General features: G+C 32.7%; 1 protein-coding gene across 16 annotated transcripts in view; it reads left to right on the forward strand.

The window, feature by feature from the left end:
- Nucleotides 1-15120, forward strand: part of RBFOX1 (RNA binding fox-1 homolog 1) — a 333405-nt gene that overhangs the window by 295425 nt on the left and 22860 nt on the right. For all 16 annotated transcript variants that reach the window (XM_084295947.1, XM_084295938.1, XM_084295935.1 and 13 more), the window contains one exon: nucleotides 8215-8279. In XM_084295947.1, the coding sequence (XP_084152073.1) occupies nucleotides 8215-8279 (65 nt within the window). The remainder of the gene's footprint in view (nucleotides 1-8214; nucleotides 8280-15120) is intronic.

A 15120-nucleotide genomic window follows, 5' to 3' on the forward strand; every position in this document is an offset into this window, starting at 1 on the left:
ATCATTGTTCAGTGGAGCTGAATTAACTCTTTAATCAAATGTTGAATAAATGCAAAAAGATGCGAAAAATGTGTGTGTATGTGTGCGTGGAAGAGTGTCTCCTTTCAAAATTAAATACTAAGAAAACTTAAAAACAAAGTAGAAACACTTTCCTGCCAACCTCAAAAGCACTATTAAAAAATAAAAAGGCAAATTGAATATTAATACCCAAGGTATGAAAATGCAATATGGAGAGAGATAGACCAAGTAAGACTTCTCAAATCCAGGCATTATTTGGTAGATGTGTGTACCATGATATTGCTTAAAAACCCACATATTTAAATTTAAACAAAATAGAGATTGCTTATGATGTAAGAAGTATTTATATTTGTTGGTAAGTATCGATAGCCCTGGATAGTAATTACCTACTTCACATTAAAATGTATATAACTCATTGGTCACTAATTTCATTTTAAATAATATATTTTTAAAATTTTCTTACCAATATTGAAATTTTTACCTTGAATGTATGTGAAGAGGCTACCTACATCTGAGTATACAAGAAGTTTCGGATGGTTGAGGCTGAATTTCAGTCTTCTAAAATAATTCTTGCACCCTGTTTTTACAGTTAAAAAAAAAAAAAAAAAAGTGGATATAAAATACGTTACCAATAGAACTGTAATCTTTCACATCTGTTATTATTTTGATAAAGCAATGTGGTTACAAAGTTACAATTATCTTTACTTCAGCAGACTACTTGCTATATCCTAATTGTGCTTATGTTTTACCATCTCTGTTGAGTTACAAAGAGATGGATGAGGTGACATTGGTATGAACATTAAAAAAATACTAGATCATTGTAGGAAACATTCCTTGTATTTATTACCAGTAATCTCTTAAAGCTATTTCCAAAGGAACAGATCTTTTTCTATTAGGTTTTATTTGAAAGAAAAACAATTTGAAATTATGCAAGCAGTAGCCATTCTTTTTCTGATGGGGTAAAAGGCTGGTACTCATTTGAAGATTCATTTGTGTAGTTTAAGAATACATTTAAAATGAATTAGCACAGTTTAAAATTCTCTATGTACTTAGTGATTTTATCAGTAACATATTGTTACTGACACATGAGAATCACACATTTGCCAAAGGCTTACTCAAGTGTAGTATGCTGGTTTAGTCTCACCTAAACACTTTACTGTTGAATTTTTTGAGGCATATTTCAGGTATGTTGTACAGTGTTGAATTTCTTCGTGTAATTTCCAGTTTTCATATTTGTGTATAATGTCAAAAGAATGTGTCATCCATTTTGCTTAGTTTACCAACCTGAAAGCTGATAAGACATCTTCCTCAAGATTGGTTAATGGGATTGAATATGTAAGAATTATATGTTTGTGTGACAGTTCATAGTATGTTTTGGAGCCGACTGCTGCTTTTGGTGCTTGACAATTATTTTATTTTAAGGTGACCTTTTTCCTCTCATATTCTTGAATATTTTGGTTCAGAAACAGAACCAAACAGAAACAGAATGTTGTTTCACTAAGGAAGATGCTGGAGAAATTAGAAATTTCTAGTTTAGCTTCAGATTTGTTGTCTGGGATACTTGTGCATTAGAAAATGTAGTAACTGTACTGGTGCATTGGTTTTCACTCAGTTGCAGCCTTGTATTTCTGATTACATTTCTTAATTCTCTCATGTAACAGAATGTTTACTTGTACAGAATGTTTACTTGTACAGAACTTAATCTAATTTCAAAAATACTGTGAAAATTTGGTTATGTTTTATGATGTTCAAAGCTTCTTAGTTTATAATTCATTTTTCTTCACATTTTTATTTCTTGCAACCAAAACATTGTGATGAAAAGAAAGAGAAAGAACTGGCAGAAGTCAAAAGAAAATGTATTATAAACAGTATTTCTTAGTATAACAGTTTCCAGCAGAGCAAGTTATTTATTAAATCCCAGTTGGATATAATAAAGTTCTACTTAACTTTTCACTTTAATTACAGAGCTGAAGTTTTGTGAAAGAACAAATATTTTGTTGAAAAATTAGAAAGAAATAAAATTTGAAGTATACAGGTTCTAATCGCATAGAAGAGAATAGGAATACAAAAATACAGTCTAAAACAGAAAATCCAGACTAGTGACTATATGTAATACAATATATTCTGTATTTCACACAGTTATATGTGAAATGTAATAATGCCTCTGAAATAACTGAGCTACTGAATTCATTTTTAAACGTGCCTTTATGTAGTAAAAATAAAGGAGATGATTAGGAAGAAAGGAAGACCTTTTAAAATTAAGTATTGATTCACAAAGAGAAAAAGTCATTAAAAGAGAATTAAGGTTGCCTCCCAGCAAATATAGAAGTTCCTTTGATGAAGATTGACACCTGTGAAAATAAGAAAATACAGTTCACAAAATGAAAACAAAATAGTTTCACAAAATGAAAACAAAATAGTAACAGATGAAAAAATATGCAGTTAAGATAATAGCTATGCACTATTGCTCTGCTTTATTTCAAATCTGTGGGTTTTGTTGTTGTTGCTCTTTTTTTTTTTTTTTTTTTTTGTCATGAAGAATGTTTTCAGATGTCAGTCTTCAATCCACAACTTCAAACTCTCTCATCACCAGCTTCAGAAGTGGTGATGCAGTACTGACCATGTACATTAGTCAGTTTTATTGCTCACTGTAAGATTTTCTGACCCGTTCTCCAGATTCTGGACCTGTAGTACTGCAGCTGGTGTGGGTCCAAGGCAATTCATAAATACACAGGTAGATAAGGTAGAGTTGTGTTTTTTTGTGTGTGTGGTGTTTTATTTTTTTTTTTATTATTTTTTTTTTTTCCAAGTTACTGATCCAGAATAAGGCATACTTTATGAGCAGAGGAATGGAAAGATATTATCAACACTTACTGCCATCTCCGTAGCTCAGAGGTCAGATGGTATTGAGGTTGTAGGTATCTGCGTTCCTAGCAGAAAGGAGACATTTTGATTAAAACTGTATCAATTATCTAAGCAATATTCCCATGATACTGGATGGGAGTCTACTGATGCCCAAAAGGCACTGTTCTAATGTGAAAAACAGGGATATGTAGTTAACATCAGAGTCTTAATTTTAAGTACTTTTAAGTCTTTAATTTTAAGTGTTTTGTAAAGGTGCAGTGGGTAGTTCCTCCTAATGCTCCATACACTAGAATGCTCCATGGTACCTTTTAAAAAGTTGTGAGATCTAATGAGGACATGTCTTTTCATCTCTCTCTGGTCTATTTGTGATATAAACGCTATATTCAAAACAGTGCTAGATTACTCTTGATGATTGTAGTGGATTAGAATTAATACAGGTGCTGCCAATTTGGATATATTACCAAGAACTTTTCTGAGGCAACAGATAGGTCTGGGAGTACACTGTAAGCCCAGAAATAGCACAAAACTTTCAAGTAGGCCTGTCTCAGAAGTTGAGCTATCAAAAATAAGACATTTTATTTTAGTTCTCCCAATGTTTTACTCTATGAGCAGAGCAAATACTGTGTAAACCACAATATCAGTATGATTGGAGAATGAGGAAATGATCACTTCTCTTTATTTCTGAAAGGGTCCATATAATTTGTTTTATTTTTTGCTTTTAACTAATAAAGCAGATATAATTCTCAATACTATAACACATTTTGAACCTTGATTTATTTATGTTCACAAACTTGTAGTGAAAGGAATTATAGGAAATGAAAATTGAGGAAAAAGTATTCTCAACATTAATATAGAAAATTAACTATGTTAGTAATTGGAAAAACTAATGAAAAAATAGGCATCATTTAGTCATCCAATAAACACTGTCAGATGCACAAAAAAAAGTGCATCCTTCTTTCCATCCTTCCTTCCTTCACTCAGTTAAATCATTGCATTTCTCTATAGAGCATTATTGCAGGAGCCTGTGTATGGCAATAATTTACCACAAGTATGACATGCCAACTGATGGAAAAAAAAAATCACTAGGCTGAATGCAGACTGTTGTAAAATCATACTATTCCACAAATTATTCAGTGAGAATATGGATTCTGTGTGCATAAATGTTAATAGGCTATGAGGATTGAACCACAAAATCGCACATATTCTTCATGTCCCATGTAATACAACGGTAATTGCTGTAATTGTCCCATTCAATATTTTATGACAGTGAGATATATCTGTATATTTGGACTGCAATTCTATTAATTTCCCCTATATTCGGAATTTTAGACAACTTAAGCTGCAGTAGTACTGTGTGGTCATTTCTTTGGAAGTAGAAGAGGCAGATAAGGCAGTAGACATTTTTAATTTTTTTAGCTGAATTTATTATTTTGTTTGAATTTTCAAAAAGTCAAGCATAACAGGTACTTTCTGAAAATAAAGAGAATAAAAATAAAGAGAAAATAAAACCACAAAGCATTTCTAAAACCTAGCAACTGCAAATTGTTTTTTATTGCGTATATATTGGTATTTATTGGCATTTCAGTAATTATGATTTTTTTATATACTTTATTTTTCAATACAGTATAATGCATGCAGACAAATATTTACATATTTCTCTAGACATGCATATGTAACATGTATTACTACTGCCTATATGTAGTTTGTGTAGGGAATACTACTAGTTTAATGAATTTTACTTACATCTATAGTAATGGCTGAGATCAAAATTAAGACGAATTGTAAAGTAGAATGTGTCACGCAAGTTTAGAGCTGAGTGGTTTGAATCAGTTTTCCTTCCTGATTCCCAAGATAAAGCATATCTTCAAGTGTTTTGTTGTAATGATAAGTCACCTGAAGTAACTGATGAAAAATAATAAGATACCCACCAAATTTTTAGAACACAAAACCTGTAAATATAATTTGCCTAAGAATGTTTTTACATATCATTATACCTCAGAAGGACAGGTTGAGGTTGGAAGAGACCTCTGGAAGACATGTTGTCCAACTTATTCCAGTGCTCAGTCACCTGGAGTGAAAAACAGGTTCCTGATGTTCAGAGGGAACCTCCTGTTTTTCAGTTTGTGCCCACTGCCTCTGGCCCTGGCACTGGGCACCACTGAAAAGAGCCTGGCTCTGTCCTCCTTGAATGTTCGCATAAGGTATCTCCAAACATTGATAAAATCTCTCTGAGCCTTCTCTTCTTCAGGCTGAATGGTCCTAGCTCTCAACCTCCCCTCACAGGAGAGGTGCTTCCACCCCTTAAACATCCTTGTGACCTTGCACTGGACTCTGTCCCGTATGTCCAGGTCTCTCTTGTGCTGGGGAGTCCAGAAATGGACATGGGACTCCAGGTGTGGCCTCATCTGGGCTGAAGGATCACCTCCCTCAATCCGTTGGCAACACACCTCCTAATGCAGCCTGGGATACAATTAGTTGTATTTGCAGCAAGGACACATTGCTGGCTCATGGTTACCTTCATGTCCACCATGGTCTCCAGGTCCTTTTCTGACAAGCTGTTTTTCATCTCAGTTGCCCCCAGCAGATGCTGGTGCCTAGGGTTGTTCCTCCCCAGGTGCAGGACTTTGCACTTCCCCTTTGTGAACCTCACGAGGTTCCTGGCACTCCATTTCTCTGGCCTGTCCAGGTCCCTCTGGGGGCAGCACAGCCCTCTGGCACATCAGCCATTCCTCCCAGTATTTGTGTCATCAGCAAATTTGCTGAGGGAATGCTTGGCCTCATTATCCAAATTGCTAATGAGCAATATAATAGCTTACGTCAAAAATATGAAATCATGACATGGGCTCATAGAGAATTATGATCTCCCTGATATCCATAGCCATCCTGCAATTTATATCTTCAAAGAATTCAGGCAAATTTAATAACTTAGATCTCCCCATATTTTTATTTATTTAGACTCAATTTTTCCATGACTTTCACAAATTTAATTGTGATTGCTGAATCCACAGCAGCTTAATGAAGTTCAGAGTTGATCTTAATTGTTCAGCAGGATTTCCTTGATGAAAGCAAATCAAAATACAAGCACTCCCTCCGCCCCCCCCCCCCAAAAAAAAAAAAAAAAGAAAGAGAAAAAAAAAGCATCACATATTTAGGGAAAGCAGGTTTTGAGCAAGAAAAGGTCAGTCTTCACAGGCTCACCTATTTTAAATTGTACTTAAAGGAAAGAAAAACAATTCTAACAGAGCCTGTTTATCTGTAGATTTATGACCAGCCTGTATGTTCGTAAACGAACAACCTGTCTCGTTTTAGTCTGAAGCATTGATATTTCTGGTGGTAACCCATTTTCAATCCTTTACCGTCATGAGAATCAGTATGTGCATAGTTAGATTGAAAAGTTGTGGCCTCTTGCATTTGAATAAACGTTTTTAGAAATGGACTACTGGAACAATCATACATGTGCATGTGGCTAACAAAATCATGTCACACTGCAGAATGACTTTTAGTCTGACATACATTTTCAGGACTGGACGTTGAAAACAAGCTTGTCACGTTTAATATCATCTACATAATTTTACTATTTGTACTTCCTCATACCAGCACTCAAAACAAAACCAGCCAAATAAACAAACAAAACACACAGCCAAACCCCCACCACTGAAAACAGCACTATTTTTGGTACTGTAAAGAACAGGATGGGAGAAGAGAGAGCTGTGTAATCTGTCACCTTTTTCCTTGGAGCACAACCCAGGCCTCAGTCTCAGTGTTCACTGGTTCAGTTTGCACTTGGTGACATTAACTGACATCTGATTGCCTGTATGCACATACCTGCAAGCAATATGTGCCTATTATATATCTTTTGACAGTAATAGGCCGCTATTGGCTTATAAAAATCGAATGGTCTGAAATGAGAAAGTATTTCTTCTCAGTGCTGCTGCACATACGCACAGAAGCAGTTTGCTGCAAAAGAGACAGCATAAAAAGTATTATAGAAGCACCTGCCGTATTCTAGTGGTTGTGTGATACAATTGCTTCTGGCAGGGAACTGATCAGTAGAAGTAAACATACTTTTCCTTATGTGAGCTCTTGAAAAAGTCAGAAAGAATGTTTCTCAAGTGAGGTGACAATTCATAGACTGAAGTTCCTAAAGAGCTGTCAGTATATGTAGAACTTGTTTATTCTTAGGGTTATGTGGCGTTATCAGCTGAATGATTGGTTTCCATAACCATTCTGCTTCAAATTTTGTTTTAATTATTATTATTATTATTTGTAAAATCAAAATAGGGAACTCACAAAACTACCTAGTAAAAATCTACTCCTGTTACAGTAAGGGTTGGTACGCTAACCTGCGCTTCATGCTTCAGCATAATTTCTTGTATGAATGCAGTCTCCCCCCCAAAAAAAAGGGGGGGGAGGAGGAGGAATCAATTCATTAAAATGATGTCTTTAGGAAAAGAACAAAATTTATTCAAAACTGAGTGACCAAATGCTTTCTTTCTCAACTCTTTGTTAAGGTGGGGGGAAGAGGAGGAGTGGATGCAGAGACCCATGTCCCAGGGGATTATAGGGTGGTGAATTCTAATTGGAACGTAAATCGTGTTTGTGTTATCTGTGGAGACTGGCCTCTGTTTGTTAATTGGCATGCTGAGATCATTTTGAAATGGTTGATATAACACCGTGGTCCATTGAACAGGAAGCTCTGCTGTTTTCACAGTTTGATAATCAATGCATCGCTGCACACAATTCCTTTCAAATGTGTGTTTGTTTGTCCTGTTTGCTTAATTGAACAGCTGCAATTACTGTTACATACAACTGAATGTTAATTCAGGGAAGAAGAGAATTTTCCTTCTTCATTATAATTTTATGCATAAATTGAAAACCTATATAACATTAAGTGTTAATTGAATGCACTAATTCATAGGTTTAATCAACCAAGTATGATCAATCATACCAAAAAAAGAAAAAGAAAGAAAAAAGAAAAAAGAATTATTAGCAGAGTTTTTCTTTTAAGTTCAACATTGCTTTATTAATGTGCATATACCTCATTCATAAGAACAATCACTATTTGAAAATGTGGATGAATACAGTATTGTATTTAGAAAACTTATGTTGATGAATACAGTTCATTGCTTTCTCCACATTTCTGGAACAAATCTTAACAAGTTCATGGTGATAGATTTTGCTTAACAATTCACTTAAATATGTCACATGTATTTAACCCCTTAACTGAACTTACAGTATGGCAATAATATTCCGATCAGTTGCTGCTAAATTTTACAAAATATTATTTAAACTGCTGTAGCAAACCAGTTAGAATGTGAGTTTATGTTTTAGGGTGGTTATGCTGCCTACCGGTATGCCCAGCCTGCCACTGCCACTGCAGCTGCCTACAGTGACAGGTAAGATCTCATTTATCACTAATAAATATTTGACCAGTGGAAGATGAAGATGATTCTATAAATTTGCCTTGTTGAAGTCTCATAACTGTCTTGTTGCTCTGCAGATAACTGTGATATCTAAAGCAGGCTATTTTATTATAATCCATGAATAGCCATAAATTAAGAGATTTTAGGCCTTAATTGAGAATTGGGCATGAGACGTGCACATTCCCAGGTTGTAGATCATCCAGTTAAGGTCTGTGGCCCTTGTACGACACAGATAAATATATGTATGGCTTCATGATGGTCTGCTGCTAAAGATCATTATTTAACTTAGGAGTATTATTTCAGTTGATTTAGAAGCTGAACCTACTGAGTGCCCTCAATTCTCAATGACATTGTTTTAGTCATTGGAAATTGAGAATAAACTGCATCTAAGCTTGAATTATCCAAGGCAAAATGATATATATTTTTTTCTATTTACTTTCTACACAGGCATTAGACTTCTTGAAATACTAAAAAGAAAAAAAAAAAAAAAAGTTCTACTTCTGCACTGTATTTGTAACCTCAAAATGTAAACCACATTGGTGAAAGTAATACCAGGAATAAAAGATCATTAAGATATGCATAAGAAAAACATGCAAAGACTTAACATCTATAAAAGTTATGTTATATACATTAACTCATCTTCTTGCAAGATGAAAATCAAGACCCCTTTCAAGTCAATGGCTAAATTGCTAAATTCTAATAGGAATATGGTTTTGTCAAATTGCTTAAAATTTGACAAAAATTTGACAAAAATTTGCAGTGTGTGGACATGATTTTGTAATGAAAAGAAAGAATATCCTACCTGTTTTTCAGAAATTATACCTTTAGCAAAATCTACCACTAATACTTTTCAAGTATTTGAAGAATGTACAACTGTAAAAGGAGGATGTATATTGTGAAAGACAGATACGTGCATGTGCTTTGCTTCATGATTACAGTGAGAAGTAAGGTCACATTTCTCAAATCACTATAGAATAAATTTTTCCCTTGAAAACAAGAATATAATTTCTTAATTCTTGATTTGAAATATTACTTTAGATGCTAAATTAGACATTGCTTTTAAAAGTTTCTTTTTCTTAAAGAAATAAACAGATTAAGAAATTTAAGTGAACTATTTCTTAGATTGAAGTGCTGTTCATGGATTCCGTAATTTTAGAATAAAGTATCATGGTATGAATGTTACAATGCTATGCATGCATATTTGCCTTTCAAAAGCTTACTCTGGGTAATGAAGATATATTTTTTAAAGTTATGTGAATAAAATAATTTGCATGTGTGGCTGAGGCATGCTGTGTCAGACAGGTAAGCAAGTTTCTTTCTATTACTCTTGTATCAGTAATATCAACTAGATGCTGCTATTTATACTATGTCCGTGATGTACTATTTTTACTTAGGGTAACCTACAAGGTGAAGTGCTACTCAGTAGATTCATTTCATTTCCACAAAGGTGTGTTAGCATGTTGCAGCTCTAGGATTATTCTCTGATTTTATAGTGCAACAGAATTCCTGATTTTAAAAGCTTATTAAGCTGAAAGGACAAAATTAAAAATAACCTCTCGTGGTTGTTCATTTTTTTGCCAGATATCATTAAAATGTCCCTGGGTCATTTTATAGGGTGTTTACTCCTATGAATAAATGAATTTCTGAAAATCTATACATTATATAGAGAAAGTGAACAATATCAATACGACTTTTAATTATGAATTATGAATTAGTGTATCTTCTCATAAACCAAATGCTGTAAGGTAAAATGTCAGTTGATCACATATTGTACGGATAGAAAGTCCTCAAACATCATGAAGAATTATGCTGACAAAAAATAAAGGACTTGTTTAAAAAGAAGATAGTTATTTTAAATGTTGTTAAGGAAGCTTGAGATGGTGTCAGTAGCAATGCAGTTGTTACAACCCTTAATTATTTTTTTTCCAAAAATTTTAATTTTCAGATACACATTGTATATAATTAGAATTGTCATAACCTGTCTGTTGCATAATTTTAAATATCTTAAAAGAATTATAGGTCTTCTGGATATTTTTTTAATTTAACTTTTTAAATGTGATTACCCATCATCTTCGAACTGCTTCCCCAAAATGAATGTGGTTTCTTGTACTGATTACAAATATCACAAATGAATTTTATGGGAGAATCTTAAAACTAACATAGAGAACAAAAGAAATAGCAATCTGCTCAAATATTTCTTTGCATATATGAAACTATATGCAAACATGGATACCTCTGATTACTCACAACCTAATTTTACTTACATAATTTTACTAATTTTTCATTCATTTTTTAATGAATTCAATGTAGTAAATTTTATGAATCATTAATATCGCAAACTCTAAAATTCAGAAAAACAGTTCAGTACAATTGCTTGTACATTTTCATCTCAGTGTGATAGTCACCTGCTTTTGCCTGACAATATTAAAAACTCCATATCTGATAATATATACTGCTCCTTTTCAATGTTGATTCGATCTATTTATTTTCATTTCAAATTAAACATACTTATTGTCTATGTTTAAACAATGCATAGGAAAACAAAGTGACAGCCAATGAGTGAAGCAGTGACAGATTATGAAAATATATTTTAAAAAGCTTTATTCTTTTTAACTAATAATATACATGATGAATGTTGGTATCCCATATTTGACATGCTTCTTAAATCAGGATATAAAAAGAGGAAATCTTTAAATTGGAGACATATTTTTGTAAATTAAATATAAAGGTTAACAGAAAGGTTTCTATTAATCAAAATCAATACACCAAGTCAATGGTTAATGATCACTGTAACAGAGCTCTATTTTGAAGAAATGCAATGGTATCCTTGTTTGTCAGAGTTGGAAATATTGCTGGAAATAGGCAAAGAAAAGATATATAAGGGGCAATTAGTTGGCAATGGAATCCTCATGAAATAAATCAAAGCAGAACTGTGAGTTTGATAAGAAAATCAGGTACTCCTAAAAATAATTTTAAAACTGAAGTAGGCCTCACAGGTTTCTCCAGTGATTTCTTAGCATTGGAAAATAAAAACACACACACAGAGAAAAAAATAAACAGAAGATGTAGTTTGTTTTTATGAAGCAGTATAATCATCAAATACAACTTCAAAAAACTTACATTGGATTTTTACACTGTGTGATCTCTCACTATGATAAATTGCACTTAAGTATATGGAGATCTTTGATAAATTAGATCAAAAAAAAGTATTTTATAACTTTCCAATATTTAAAATATTTTTGATAAAATGCCTAATCCTTGTAGCTGATAAAAGGGGACTGCTGGTCTACAAGTATTCTTCACTGTTCTGGAGCTTTAATTCCCAAGCATTTCAAACAGAGCGCTTGGAAAAAAATAATTATAATGATGTGAAAAAGACACTAAATCAGATGTCAGCAAAATGTTAGTACAGCTTTTACTAATCTTTTGTGTAAAATTTTAAAAAGTATAAATAAGCAATATAGTTTTAAAATCTGTATCAAAGTCTGAAGTAAGAGAAACTAGCAAAGTCATCAGCTTTTATATTTATGATGTAGAACAAGCCAAAGCATGGCAGTGGGGTGTATTGTCATTTTGTCATTGCATGTTCACTTGATGTTGCTAGTACGTCTGTAATGCTGTATTGGATTTGACGGATCCATCACATAGCTCAGTGAATGGCTTGCTTGAATTAAGCCTATGGGCAGACTTATTTACATCAATTGGCTATTGGTTTTGTGTTTTATGATTTGATTATTGCATCTTTCATAAGAGTAAGAAAAATGTTCCTTTCTTGCATATTAACTTTGTCAGCAATATTTATGAAAGTTTATATGGTACTATAATAAAACAAAACCCCAATGATAATGAACTTTCCTTGCCAGTAAGGCAGAGTGTTTTCACTTGTACTGCTTGCTAACCCTGTAATACTTAATAATTGTGTGTTTATATATGTATGGTTATGTATTCATATATATACACACATTCCCCATCCATCACCCGCTCACAAACACACACACAGATGTTTGCACATGCAAACACAAACACATACACACACACACACGTATTTCCAGATGTATTTTGCTCTGAAATCACTTCCATTTTTTAAAAATACAATATCCAATTAAAATATCACTATAAACAATGAGAAGAGATCCCTCATCACTGGAAGCAGACTTTTTTTTTTTTTTTTTTTTAACAGTAAGATATATTCCAAAAAATTTTACAAATATTTTGTAGTTTAAAAGGTGTATATATATATATAATATATATATATATATATATATATATATTTGCTGTCAGTTTGTGTTACATGTTCTGTGGTCATACATTGGATTTTGTGCAAAATTTGAGACAGGTGATTTTATTATATGTAAGTTGTGCATCTTCCAGATCTGAAATTTTACTCCCTTTAAAATGCTGATATTCCAGAAGTTTACATTTTTAATATACGTACATGGAGTATTTATTTTTGTCAAAGTACTGTTGTCTACAGTGATACAAATTAATATATTTTCCAGTTCATTTTGTGCAAGTTGTGGAGAGTAATAATATTTCTGGTCAGATTATCCTAATAAAATAGGATAATAGGTACAGATTTGATTTAACTGGAAACATGCTTATTAAAGGATCAAAAAGTAGAGTGAGAATAAAAATACACAAGCTATAAAATGTTAGCTTATATAGATGGAGGTGTGGAGGTGATTTTTTGTGTATTGTAGATTTTAAGATTATCTATTAGAATAAATAATGGAAAAAGCCATAGGTTTATTCATTTTATTTTCTCTTACTGAGGAACTTACTAGTGATATATACTAAAAATTAAGGTTTTGACAGCAAGTAAAATATAATAGCATCTTCAGTCAAAGTTTAATTTACCATTAAGCAATTTTATAGAAAGATTAATATTTTAAACAGTAGTACTTCATTCATTTAATTATCATACCTTTTAAGATTTAGGAGAAATAGCTTTCATGCACAGTTTAAATTTCTAAATTAATTGGTTTGGAAGAGGGAAGAGGAAAAAGAATAAAATATAGCAATATCCTTATTCCCAAGTGGAAAATTCAAACATTTTTGAATTTTGCTATGTAAGTTAAATGTTGAGAAGTATGGAGAAATTTGGGGGACTGGAGATAATAAATATAGGAAAAATATATAGCCTATATTGTGTGCTACTCAAATGTTGGGAATCAAAAGGACCTGTTAGCATTTTGACAGGTAAAAAGGTTGTGTTTAACTTTTTTAACAGGTATAATACAACATGCATGTAATACTACTTCTTCAAACACTTAGGTTTGTTGTGGTGATGTTTGATTGGTTTATTTTTTTTCTGGTTTTGATGTGTGGTAGCTATAGCTTGTTTATTCTGTAATACTGCAGACAAATTACTCATCTAGCTGTTACAGAAGAGGCCTGTATGTCTCTATGCCTATATCTGATCTATGGCAAACTGAGTATCACTGGCACAATGCTAGAATTTCATAATCCATATTCATCACTGAGATCACAGTTTTGAGAGTGACTGGTGTTTATGACTCATGTTATAGCCATAAAATTACATTTTAGTGAATGAATTAGAAAGATTGGATAATTACAAAGAAAGAGAATATATTAGGGACAAAAGGAAAAAAGTCCTGTATATGAAGAGTTTGATATATTATGAATAGGGTGTTTCATATAGAGCGTTTTGACAAGAATTTCCTGAAATAAGAATGTGCTGCACCTAATAATTTCTAGTGACTCAAGCATGGTTCATTTTAAAATGTTGTAGATATAACACTTTTTGCAGGAGGCACATGGAGTCACATTCACGTAGTAAAACTTGGCAAAGAATTACATTTCATAAAACTGTAATCTACTAGCAAGTCCAGAAAGCTATCTCATATACTTTGAGGTTTCTAACATTCTTCTAGCATTTAGTAAAATTAGCATGTTTTCTGATACTGTGAAGGCTTGTTTTACCTGTATGTGATATCAGTATGTGTGTGATATCCATGTAACTATTAAACCAACACCAATGGTTCAAAACTTGGGTAATCTTTGCCTAGAATGGTAGCAAACACTGGTTATGAAACCTTTGCCATGTCAGAACTTGTATTCTTCATACCCTCTTTCTACTTCTGTTTCCTGTAATTCCCATTCTCCTTCACTGTAACATCAAGGGATATGCTAAGAATCCCCGTAGACAAGAAAAGACTTAATTATTACTGTAAAATCTGTTTTGGTATCCATGCTGTGAACTGCAAAGAAAAAAAATTGATGAAGAAGCTATAGGAACATTAAAGCCTTGATTTCCTTGTCCGGATTCCTAAAGTGCTCAATATTTTAAAGATTCTGAGTACTTCTGCTACCAGTTCCTTCTTGAATACACTGGGAGCTGTTAAGTGATTGTTATTTTCAAAAAATAATAATAAAAAAGGGCACTTATTCTGACATTCACGTAGCAACTTCAATATCCTTGCTTTCTTTATTTAGTACATCTAGCCTACATCAGGTCATGAGTTTTAGCTTGGAAGATTCTTACCTTAAAATAAAACTTCATACTAAATAAATATGATTATAAATACATTCCTTTGATGCAATTCTATGCTGTGACATTTTAAAAAAGAGGAAAAAAATGTTTGATTAACATTTTTAAAGTAGGAATTATCTATTTGATATTTCATACTAGCTTCTTCACTCTTAGAGGATATTGAAAGAAAGTTCAACATTAACATTTTAAAGAGTGTTGTATTCAGTGGACTGGATAAATATGGAGTTAGGGAGTTATTAAAACATTGATTCCTAATCCAACAGACCAAAACTGTTACAGTCTATTGGGTCAATGCTTGTG

The sequence above is a fragment of the Netta rufina genome, assembly GCF_964035555.1.
Source record: "Netta rufina genome assembly, chromosome: 15".
Lineage (NCBI taxonomy): Eukaryota > Metazoa > Chordata > Aves > Anseriformes > Anatidae > Netta > Netta rufina.